Here is a 12,088-nt window from a genome sequence, read left to right as displayed (position 1 = left end):
AACGGAAAATAACAAGTGCTAGAAAGGATGTGGAAAAAGAGGAACTCTCGTGCATTGCTTGTGGGAATGTAAAATGGTACAGCCATTGGGAAAATACTTTGGTGGTTCCTCAGAAAGTTAAGTATAGAATAACCATACGACCCAGCAATCCCACTTCTAGGTATAAACCCCAAAGAATTGAGGTAAGGACTCGAACAGATATTTGCACACTGATGTTCACAGTGGCATTATTCACAATTGCCAAAAGGTGGGAGCAACCTAGTGTCCATCAACAAATGAATGGATAAACAAAATGTGGGATATACATACAATGCATATTATTCAGTTGTAAAAAGGAATGATATATGCGACAACATGGATGAGCCTTACAAATATGTTGAGTGAAATAAGACAGATACAAAAGAACAAATACTGTATGATCTCAATTATATGAACTAATTAGAATATGCAAATTCAGAGTCAGAATGAAAATACAGGTTACCAAGGGCCAGGGTAAGGGTAGAAAATTAATGCTTAAAGTTTCTGTTTGGGATGATAGAAAAGTTTTGGTAATGGATGGTGGTAAATGGTAGCACAACATTGTGAATATAATCATATATTTGGAAGTGGTTAAAATGGAAAATTTTATGTTATATATATGTTATCACAATAAAATTAAAAAAAAAAAACAAAACTACAACACAAAGTATGAACTCTAATGTAAACTAAGGACTTTAATAAATAATATAATTATAATAATATTAGTTCATCAATTTTAACAAATGAACCACACTAATGCAAAATGTTAATAGGGAAAACTGTGTTTGAAGGGATGTATATGGAAACTCTAGTTTCTGAAGGATTTTTCTGTAAACCTACAACTGTTCTAAAAAAATTTAAAAACTAAAAATTTCATTTAAAAAAGCTTAAGATAGAAACTTAGCCTTCAAAGAGCTACAATTTGACTATTTATTTAATATTTCACAAACATTTAATACCAGGTACTTTAGATGCCGATGAATACAGCACAGAACCAAAGGAAGTTTAACATTCTATTGAGGGGACAGGGGAATAGACAACAAACAAATAAACAAACTTTTAATAAATCAGGTAGTGGCAAGTGCTAAGCTGAATAAGGAGATTGAGGGTGATGGGAAGGGAGGATGTTATCTTAGATAAGATGGCCAGGAAGGGTGATTCTGATAAGGTGATTATTTGAGCAGTGACTTCGGGGAGGTGTGGAAGGGGTGAGGGAGGCCTACCAGGCAGAAAAACAGTCCTGTTTTTACAAATGCCCTGAGGTACGCAGGTACATGACCAAGAATTCAGGAGCTACTGAAGCTAAAAAATCAGTCACGAGAAGAATCAGGAGAAAACAACCTTATGGGGATCAGTTTCACTAAGCCTTCAGGAGCCACTGAAACCAATAAGGAAATGGTTCAAGAAGAATTGGGAAAACAAAATAATCACGGAGACTAAGGACTTAGGAAGTTTCAAGAAAGAGAGGGAAAATTAGCACTGTCAAATCCCAAAGAGACCACAAGTTAAGGTTTGAGATGAAAAACTAACTCAGGGAACACCAACAATAAGAGGCAGAAGAAATCAACCACAGTTCAGGAGCCAAGTCAAGGGAGGACCATGTTAGAAAGTTTCAAGGAGGAAAAGGAATGAATGGTGTCAAGAAAAGTTAACGAGAATGAGTTTTAAATGCCCATTAAACTTGGAAACAAGGATATTATTTACCAATAATTATTTATTAGAGTGTCCAGGATGGAAGTCAAGTGACAGCACGAGTGGTACCTGGATGGCAAGGACCTTGAGGAAACAATGAATGCAGTCCATTTACTCAAAAAGTTTACTTGGAAAGAAAAATAAAAAAACAGAAGAATCTACAGGCTGTAACTTCAGAAGGTAGTAACAACAAACCAGAAGACAAAAGGGGCAAGTTACCAGAGGGGCAAAGTGAAAACCCTAGCAGGGGACTGTGAGGAAGCAAGGTGCTGAAAGAGGTAGGAAGGGCACCTCCCTTGGCAAGGCAGAAAGAGCCCTGTCCGCTGAGACACTGACAAGTGATGAATGGATGGAGCAGGGAAGAGTAAGGGAGAAAGCTAAGGCTTGATTAACTCAATAAGGGGCATATTCATCTGCTGAGATGGAGGGAAGGGAGATGAAACTGGGAGTTTTTTAAAATGGTAAAGAAAGTTTACAATAGTTTCTGAGATAGATCCACTGGGAACTCAAGTAGAGATGAATAAAAAAGGCCAAGAAAGGAATACCGCAACTACACTATAGAAATAGTCACATCTACAAACGATAGTCTGCTAAATGGCATGGCAAAAAGATGCTACTTAGTTCTGGAATCCACTGGAAATATTCCTGGCTGCCAAGTCAAGGAGAGAATCATGAGTTAGAGACTACCAGCCCTTAGCATGGACTCTTTCAGTCTGAAACTGGCACAACCCAGCAAGAATGTTACCTCCTGGAATTTACTTCCATGGCAAATTATGCCAAATAATTGCAAAGAATAGTACTTTAACAGCTGCCAAGTGTTTCTTGCACCAACTCAGGAGTGTAAGAAGTCAGATTTAACCATGCCACATTCTAATAAAACCAGCACACGTGTTACGTCAATAATCTGACTAACAAGCAAATACTAAGCTGTCCCTGGAAACGATTCCTTCAACATTACTATTTTGTACTTAGTTAAAAAGTTTGGAGAGTATACAGCAAATGGAAAATATCAAACACCAAAGAGCAAAAATTCAGAGGGCCCCAATTACCCTTGATAAGCATAACTACAGTACCTATGAAATACAAGGAATTCTTAGGCAAATTTATATCCAAGGAAAGAATAAAATGTGGCAAGCAACTGATTTCCATACTTCCTTGTTCCAACACTGACATTTTCTCCACTGCTTCCTACAAACTAGTTACAGAAGTATTTAACCCTTGAACATAGCAAGAGCAGTGGTTCCCACATAAGCTGGAGGTTATGTGGAAGTTGGAGGTTATCATTTACTGCTACACGTCATGTGCTGCTCTAACTCTGTTTAAATACATTATCTCATTTCTTCATGCCAATGTATTACCTGTACCTTTCAGCTCAGGAAACCAAGAGTAAATGAGATAAACTGCCCAGTGCCACATAGCTAGTGTGTGGCAGAACTGTGACTAAAATCTAGGTCTGTAAATCCAAAGCACATGTTCTTTTTCTAATAACCACACTTCTTTCCATATAAACTTTTTTGAAAGAAAAGTGCTCTCCCAAAATATGTTCAATAATTATTTTTTAAAAAAAACTTCTTCAGTTGATGTTCTGTACCAAGAATATAAAGCTGTTTATAACATACTTGGGCTGTTCTCTTCAAAAATAACCATGTCATAAGGGGCAAAAAAAGGCAGAGGAATTGTTCCAGATCAAAGGGGACTAAAGAGACATGCAATGCATGATCCTTTAATTCAATGCATGATCCTGGACTGGATCCAGGACTAGGAAAAAAATTTGCTATAAAGGACACTGTTGGGCCAATAGGTGAAACTGGAAATATGGACTGTGTATTAGATGATTGTGCTGTGTCAAAATATTAAATTTCTTGACTTAGAAAGAAAAAAAAAAAAGATGCTACTTACATGCTTTAGATGCAAGTGTGCCTGGCTGGCAATGTCATATATTACATCTCTTACATTTTTATCCTGGTTCTTCCGTATAAAATCCTCTTGTGAAACACTATGCTGTGTGGGAAAATGTATATTATATTAGGGATCTAAAAGCATACTTAAAACTAACTTAGCAATTGCTTTTGCAATTATCCTGTTAGTGTGAAATATTTCAAAATAAAAAGTTTAAGAGGAAAAAAACCCTAACAGCACAAGAAAACAGGTGACATTATATGTACAGTATAATGCCAATTTCATGTTTTTAAAAAAAATATGTGTATGTATATGTACATAAACAAACATAGACTTTCACTTATAGGAGGGGGGACCTAGAAGAATAAGCAACAAGATGTTAACAACAATGGTGAGTAGAACAAATATACACAAGCAAGAAAAAAACATACATAAGAGGTTTAAAAGAACAGGCTAAAATGAACACTGGGAATAATTTCTGAAATTGCTTGCAAGGGAGTAAGGAGGTTCTCTGGACCTTTATACTTACAGATTTACCAAAGACCTAAAACGTGTGATAGATAAAATCCTGACTTAACTCTGGAACAAACAAAGGAAACCATGTGCACTAAGCAGTAAGCATTAGTTTCAAAGCAGCTACTTGAATGGACTGAGCAAAGAACCAAGAGATTACTTCCCTCATTGTGTTCCTGACGGAAGTTATTAGAAGGTTCAAACTACAGCCTTACCAGCATACAAATATCCATGGGAAGGAACACTTTTCTTCTGCTACCATGATAGGGAGTTGCTCTCAAGCAAGTGACAATGCCTTGTGCTTTTCCAATGTGACTTGCGGCATGATCTGCATGAAGATCCTTTATACCTATGATTTTAGAAATTAAATAAGTAACTACTCTTAAGTGCACTGCAAACCAACAGAAAGAGCATAGAGAAAACACCTAAAAACGCAAAAGTAGATGTTTTTTCTATGTTTTATATCTGAAAACAGGATTTAAGAGAAAAAACTGGGCATAAGGACAAGTTGGCTATTCACCACTAACAGGTTTCTGAACCTCAACTTTTAAAGAAAAGAGTTTTCCTCTGACTATAGCACACCAAAAACACATTTGGAATTTTAATCAGCCATCATGGAAAAACATTACAAGTCTTCCATTTCTTTTCCTCAGTGCAATTTCCATATGACCTCATTTTAAGTACATACTCAACTAATAAACATTCTGTTCTTTGTTCCCTCCCTTCATTGTAATGGCAAACATGTCACCTGGTGTAAAGGCAGAACAGGCCTGGGAAATTCAATAGGAACTCTTATTATTCTTTAGAGTGACATAAAAATATATGACCTTCTTCAAATGAGATGGTATTGTCCTTGGCCCAAATAATTTCCTCATTACAATAAGACCTCACTAACTGAGGACAAAGTCAGAGGAGAGAAAGTACCCTTTAAATTGTTTTGTTTTTTTTTTTAAAAAAGAAATGGAAAAGTTTTATAAAACTTTTAGAAATTGTTTGTTTTTTCTACTTTTTAAACATATGAACTACTATTGACCAATAGGGAAAGTAGAGTCAGGTTACAGACGTTCCAAGCTTTAGAAGATGCTGTGGTAAACAAGTAAAATTGTAATTACTGGATTGCTAATTAAGCATTCCCATGAAGTAGCTAGAGGAGTTTTATAAGTGTCTCAGTACTGTGGTAGTCTTCATTCTAAAGAAAGTTATATAGTCCCCTTTTCTGCCATCTTGATTGCTCAAAAAAATTTTTTAACTGTTTTTTCATAGATGGTGCAAAGTAAAACTTCAATGCTAAACTTATTAGATTGTCAAATTATGAGTGATATCCAAAAGGTGTTTTATTTAGGAGAAGTATGAATAGAAAAAAACAACTTACCCAATATTTCTAATGTTAAATAAAGAAGAGAGCTCTGTGTGTTTTCAGCATAAGTTTCCAGTTCCTGGATATTCCGATATGCTCTGTCATCCAAATTTCTTTCCTACAGTCAAACAAAATGCAAATAAAGTCTGCTGAACTGTCAATATTTTGTAAAGAAAAGGTACTATTTTTTGCCCTCAAGAACTGAATAATGAAGAAAATTATTTAGTATAGGTTTAGTATACAATAAAATAAGATTAAAATAAAATTAAAATATTAAAGTTCTACATATTCAATACTTAGAAATCACCCCTCCAAATCACACCTCAGGAATAATCTCAATGCACAGAGCACCACAGACACAGGGTTAGTTTAATTTTTTTAATTCCTTCTAAAGCCCAAGGTATCACGAGAAATTGACTTAACTGAGCTCTTTATCACTTCAGACATTATTTTCTTAATCCTGACAATAAACCCAAGAGACAAGGAATTGATACTTTTTCCATTTTGCAAAAGAGGAAACTGAGGCACAGACACATTAATAAACATGACCAAGGACACAAAGCTAATAAGTGGTAAGGTCAGGATTCAAACCCACACCTTTTGTCTCTAGATCCCATGTTCTTTATGTGGAAAAGGTGGCTAGAAAAAGAAAGGAGAGGAGTAAGTCTTTTGGTGACTAACTCTCTGCTTTTATCTGTGTATGTTTTCAACATTCCCTCTTTTTTAAAGGACAGTTTTGCCAGGTAAAGAATTTTTGGCTGGCAGTTTTTCTCTTTTGGTATCTTAAATATATCATACTATTGCTTACTCTCCTCCATGGTTTCTAATGAGAAATTGGCACTTAGTATTATTGAGGTTCCCTTGTATGTGATGAATTGATTTTCTCTTGTTGCTTTCAAAATTCTCTCTTTATCTTTGACATTCAACATTTTGACTCACGTATGTCTTGAAATAGGTCCATTAGGGGTTATCCTATTTAGAGTATGTTGTGCTTCTTGGACATGTATATCTTTCATAAGAGCTGGAAACTTTTTGTCCATTATTTCCTCAAATATTCTTTCTGCCCATTTCCCCCTTCTCATCTCTTTCTGAGACTCCCATGGTATATATGTTGGTGTGCTTCATACTGTCATACAGGTCCCTTGGACACTGCTCAGTTTTTTCTATTCTTTACCTGTTCTTCTGAGTATATGACTAAATTGTCCTGTCTTCCAGTTCATTGATTCTTCTTCTCCCTGTTCAAATCTGCTGTTGTAAACCTTTAGTGTATTTTTAGCCTTTATTATTTTGCCTTTCATCCCCATAATTTATGTTTCTTTTTGAACTTTCTAAATCTTCTTGTTCACACATTGTCTTTTTTAGTATTCTTTAGCTCTATGTCCATATTTAGTTTATTTCTAGCTATAATTTCCTTCAACTGCTTGAATTGATTTAGGAGATCTGTTTGAACCTCTTTGATTAGTTGTTCCAAAGTCTGTGTCTCAGTTTCTCCCTCCTGCCTAGTGTTTTACTGTAAACTGGCTATGCGTTAAGGCTCTTATTTGATGCTTGGTCCAACTTACACCGAACCTTTAGAACAGCCCATGTTAACTGTTTGACTTTTCTCAGGTGTTCTTCACTTGTTTCTTGTCCTGGACATGTGGTCCACCTTTTAGATGGCTCTTTTATGTGCAACTGTTTCACTTCCAAAAGAAGGCTTCTTTTCCTCTGTTCCTTTTTTGGGAGTCCCAAGCTGTTTCTGATTGATTTTGTGCAGACTTTCCTCCCCAGACCCTATGATTTGCTCAACTGCTCTCCCTCCCGCAGTGATATGCTCTAGCAATTAGAGACTGGGTTGGGTGTGTGCACTGCTTGTCAACACCACTGTAGGTCTCTTTTTGTTTCCATGTTAGGATATCCTACCTCAGGAAGCCAGACGAGGACAGCATTCAAAAATGTCTGCTTTTCGTTTTAGGTGCTCCAGCAATCAGAGACTGGGTTGGGTGCATGCACTTCTTTCCAACAGTTCAACCAAGGATCTCTTTCGTTTCCTGGAGGCCATTTTATATGCAAACATTTGCCAACCATTTGGGGCCTGCCCTGGGTCTATGTAGCCTTGGGTCTAAATGTGTCTGTGGTTCTCATTTGTTGCCAGTGGCTTTGTGCTCTGCAACCATGGCAGGAGGTATCCAGGCCAGAGTGCTGCCACTGTGTGATTCTCAAGCCACATGAGGTCAAGTGAGGGTAAGTGGTCTGGACTGGCACGTCTGAGTCACAAATCTCCTACCTTCTTTTTTGGTGTTTTTCCCCTCTAAATTCAGCATTTATTGAGTTCTTCTTCAGTCTCTATCACCCTCTAGAGTTCCAAGGATTTGCCCTTTTATCAGTTGTTTCTGAGGGGAGACTTTGCCAGGGGATGCCTTACCTCACCATCTTGATGATGTCACTCAGTATTTTTAAAAATGCATTGGTCATTATTCATCTCATTTGGCTTCTCATTATTTTCACTATAGCCTCATGTTGGTTAACAGAGTGTATGCAAATATACTAAGTAAACATACATTTTCATGACAACAGTATGTAATAAATATCAGGCCAATAAGGGCACTGAGCCAACAATGCATCATAAAGATTACACAAGATAGCCCAGGTCACAGAGCAATTTGAAGTCTTGGTTGGAACTAGACATCAATTCTAAGAATTTAGTACAATATTCCATTCACTAGAACCATCTTTCCTCCTTCTTCCCCCTATTATGTGAACACAGATCTAAGTCCTGGGATGTGCATAAAAGGGTGTGTATGACTAATAGTAAAGACTGATAATATTAAAAAGTTAATACTTTTTAAGGTATGATAATCGTATTATGGTTATGATTTTTAAAAGTCCTTATCTTTTCGAAATACAAATGTATTTACAGATCAAATAATATGATGTCTAGGATTTATTTTAAAACAATCCAATGGAGATTGGAGAGAGGAGTGGATAGAATATGTATCAATGACTGGACATGTCTTGATAACCATTAAAGCTGGGCAATAAATACATGAAAGTATATTATAGTATCTACTTGTGTATAAGTCTGAAAATTTCTATTAAAATAAACAAAAACAGTAGAGTGTGGATGTGCACATCCTTCTGTATGGGGGCCTGTCTCCACCTGTCTGTCTCAAAGTGAGGGGGCAGGGAGCTACAGTGGATGGTGTGCAAGGGTAGAGTATAGATAAAACAGCATAGTTCTCTAAAAGTTTCCTTCTTGCAAAATATTAATACACATGTTAAGACACTTCCTTCCTGAAGATTGGCTTAAGGATTAAAAAGGAAGAAAAATTAAGACTTGAGCAATTAAACTTACTCTTTCATCAATGATTTTCAGAAGCCATCTTTTAGTCAGATTATGTCTTTTGATAGCCTAAAAAACAAGTGTTGAAAAGTACTGTAATGACTTCTGCAGATCTGAATAAAATAAACAAACCAAACACGAAACTAGGTAAGAGAACATTTATAGTAACTCATTGCCAGATGTTCAAAAAAAGGAAAAAAGAAAATGTCCCTAGAAAACATTTCAAAACATTTCCAAGTAAAGATAATATTTCCAATACTTTTCCACTAACCTGTCTTTTTTTCCTGTACTGTTTAGTAATTTAATGATTCCACTTCCAAAACAAGACAACACAAACATGAAAAACCAGTTTTCTCTATTATATGATATACCCTGATTTCTATGCTTACTACCCTCAAACTTCTTTCATAGGATAAAGATATTCTATTAGAAAAAATAACCTATTCTCAAAAAAAAAAGAAAAATTACCTCTTCTCCAAAAATGATAATAAAACCCAAAAGCAAACAATCAGTAGGGTAAATCATTATTTTGGCAAGTAGACACTCCAGTAGGAAAGAACAGATCTTGGTTTCTAACACAATCACCTTCCAAAAGAACCAGGGATCCTTAGAGAAATAGATCATTCCAGAACTGGGGCAGGAGAGGTTCAAGATGGTCCTAGAATATCTTCTTATGCCATAATATAAGGAAGTGCTCAAAAAAATGATGGAGGGGTGCATGTCATAAAGACAGGAGCCAGTTTGAAGAGGCTCCCACTGCCAAATCTGGGACTATTTCAACACCAAAATAATTAAATAAAGTAATGAATTATAAATCATTGGGAAAAAAAGAGGATTCTTAAGTCCATACTAATAATTAATAAACAAACTAAATAAAGAAGGGAGGCTCTTGCTTACAGTAGAATGCTCAGTACCAACTGGCAAATGTGGGCAAAGTGCTGGAGTTGGGAAATAATCATTTTGCAAACATAATAAAGATTGAATCAGATAGGAATCATGAATGAATGAATGCTAAATTTAGGGGAAAATTTTGATGAGGAACAGGATATTTGCATAGTCTTAAAATTGTCTCCCCATAGAAGATATATTAGCTGCAAGGGGAATTATAATTACACAGTAGAAAAACCAGGCAACATCTTGACTGAGTGATCAAAATGAACAATGCCAATAAAAGACAGATGGACAAAGTATGCCTCCAAATGTTATATACCCCGAGAAACATGTATTACATATGCAGTGTTCCTGTCAAAAACCCATAACCTGAATCTAATAATGAGAAAACAAAACAAATTCAAAATGAGGAATGTTCTATTAAAAAAAAAGTGAGGGGCTACACTCTTCAAAACGTCAATGTCATAAAAGACAAAGGAAGGCTATGGAAACATCCCAGATTAAAATAGGCTAAGAATGCCTCAGTATGACAACTAAATGCAATACCTAACCCTAGACTAGACCCTGGACTGGAGGGGAAAATTGCTATAAATATAAGACATTACTGGACCAACTAACAATATTGGAATATGAATGGAAAATTAGATAAAAGTGTTGTATCAAAGTTAAAGTTACTGAAGTCAGTAACAGTTCTGCTTATAGGAGAATACCCTATTTTTAGGAAATATTCACTGAAGGATTTAGGAACAAAAGATAAAAGTCTATGATGTTATGTAACAGTCAAATAATTCAGAAAAAAATTAAGTGTGTAATTACATATATAGAGCATGTGTATGTGTGAGTGAGCATGCACAAACTGTTAAACAAATGGGGTAAAATGTAAACAATATGTGAATCTGGGTAAAGTATATAAAGGTGTTCTTTATACTATTTTTATTTTTGCAATCTTTTTGAAAATTTGAAGTTATTTCCAAATAAGTTTTAAAAGCATTATTTTCTTGCCAAGTCAACAGTAAATATGATATATTTTCACAGTAAATAAATACGGTAGTGAAGTCTTAGGGATATCCTTTACTTCAACTAAGACTCTAGGTTGTGACTGCTACTAAGATATAAAAGACTAGCATGATCACCAGTACATATTTATGTGACAAAAAGTGTGAGTCCAGAAAACTGAGCCTACGTTGCCTGGCTAGAAGCTAAAAGGGTTGCAATGGAGTCAGGTCTGAAATGCTCTCAGCACTACTAGCATTACACAGCAGGAAATCCTCAGGCATCACTCCCCAATCCCAGGCATCAGTCTGGGATTCCTTATTCATCACAGAGTTCTGCTCTTGTTTTATTTTGTGCATGTTTGGAGGTACAGGGGACATGTTTGATCTTAAAACCACATTATTAAGCACTGTTCCTGGCACACAATATACTCAACAAATATTCAACCAATGAATAGTCAGACTCCTATTGACTCAAGGCTAAAGCTATAATTGGTACAATTTCTTGACCAAAAAATACAGTTTTTCTGTCATATCTGAAGATAATCAGAGATTAAGGTAAGAAAATAAATATTTAAAAGAAGTTCAAAACCTGCTAAATAAAGAATAACAAGAATCAATATCTTTGGAAAATGAAGCCAAAGCAAATAAAAACCTTGACTATAAAAAACAAATTCAGTCTATTTTCTGCATGATTTTTCTGTAAACTTAAAACTTCTCCAATTAAAAATAATAATAAAAACAAATTTAAACAAAACTCGCATTCATTCATACATGGAGAAATGGATAACATTTATAAAATATATAAGAAATTACAGCTATTCAACTGTTCTGTACCCTAACGGCATCAATGAAACAGTGCAGTAGAAAACTGCTTTCTGAACAACACATTGTTAGCCTTCTCCTGAGTTAATCTTCTGAAGAACCTGACACTTTTCAAAGAGCCAATGGAAGTATTACTAGAGTTGCAATAAGCATATCCTCCAGCAGAACCAGGAGGGAAAGAGAATATGCAAACAGGAGAACTGCTCTGAATACTATCTGTTTTTTCAAATATCCATAATAACCATCAACACCAGGAATAAACAAAGCTAGCCAACATTGCTGATCAAAATCTAAGCAACCGTTAAAATTGGACAAATAGTAATTCAGACATATGTCCTAGTTTTTAAAGAGAAGCTAAGGCAAGATAAATTTGCATTAAAGGAGTCTCTGATCTTCTGTATTTCCTGACAAAGGCCAGAACATTCAATGCAAGTCTTAGCATAAACCTGCACTTAGTCACAGGTTTTTGTATAAAATAAAAAACAGCAAGGGCTTCTGAAGTTTAGAGAACCTTTTCTCTATAAGCCACTTAGGCTGAGCTTCTTTTAATATTTATTTGATTTTTTAAAAATTTTAATT

The 12,088-nt window shown here is 35.4% G+C and overlaps 1 protein-coding gene across 9 annotated transcripts in view; it reads right to left on the bottom strand.

Annotated features, from left to right (window-relative positions):
• Positions 1-12,088, bottom strand: part of NDUFAF6 (NADH:ubiquinone oxidoreductase complex assembly factor 6) — a 149,238-nt gene that overhangs the window by 93,629 nt on the left and 43,521 nt on the right. For all 9 annotated transcript variants that reach the window (XR_005211577.1, XR_005211576.1, XR_005211578.1 and 6 more), the window contains 4 exons: positions 8,814-8,870; positions 5,495-5,597; positions 4,338-4,471; positions 3,610-3,711 (listed from right to left, as the gene is read on the bottom strand). Coding sequence is in view for 6 of the 9 variants with exons in the window: in XM_037802523.1 (XP_037658451.1) it covers positions 3,610-3,711; positions 4,338-4,471; positions 5,495-5,597; positions 8,814-8,870 (396 nt within the window). In the remaining 3 variants the exon portion in view is untranslated. The remainder of the gene's footprint in view (positions 1-3,609; positions 3,712-4,337; positions 4,472-5,494; positions 5,598-8,813; positions 8,871-12,088) is intronic.

The sequence above is a fragment of the Choloepus didactylus genome, chromosome 14 (assembly GCF_015220235.1).
Source record: "Choloepus didactylus isolate mChoDid1 chromosome 14, mChoDid1.pri, whole genome shotgun sequence".
NCBI lineage: Eukaryota > Metazoa > Chordata > Mammalia > Pilosa > Megalonychidae > Choloepus > Choloepus didactylus.
Note: the sequence above shows the minus strand (reverse complement) of the source record. Positions and strands in the feature narration are given on the sequence as shown.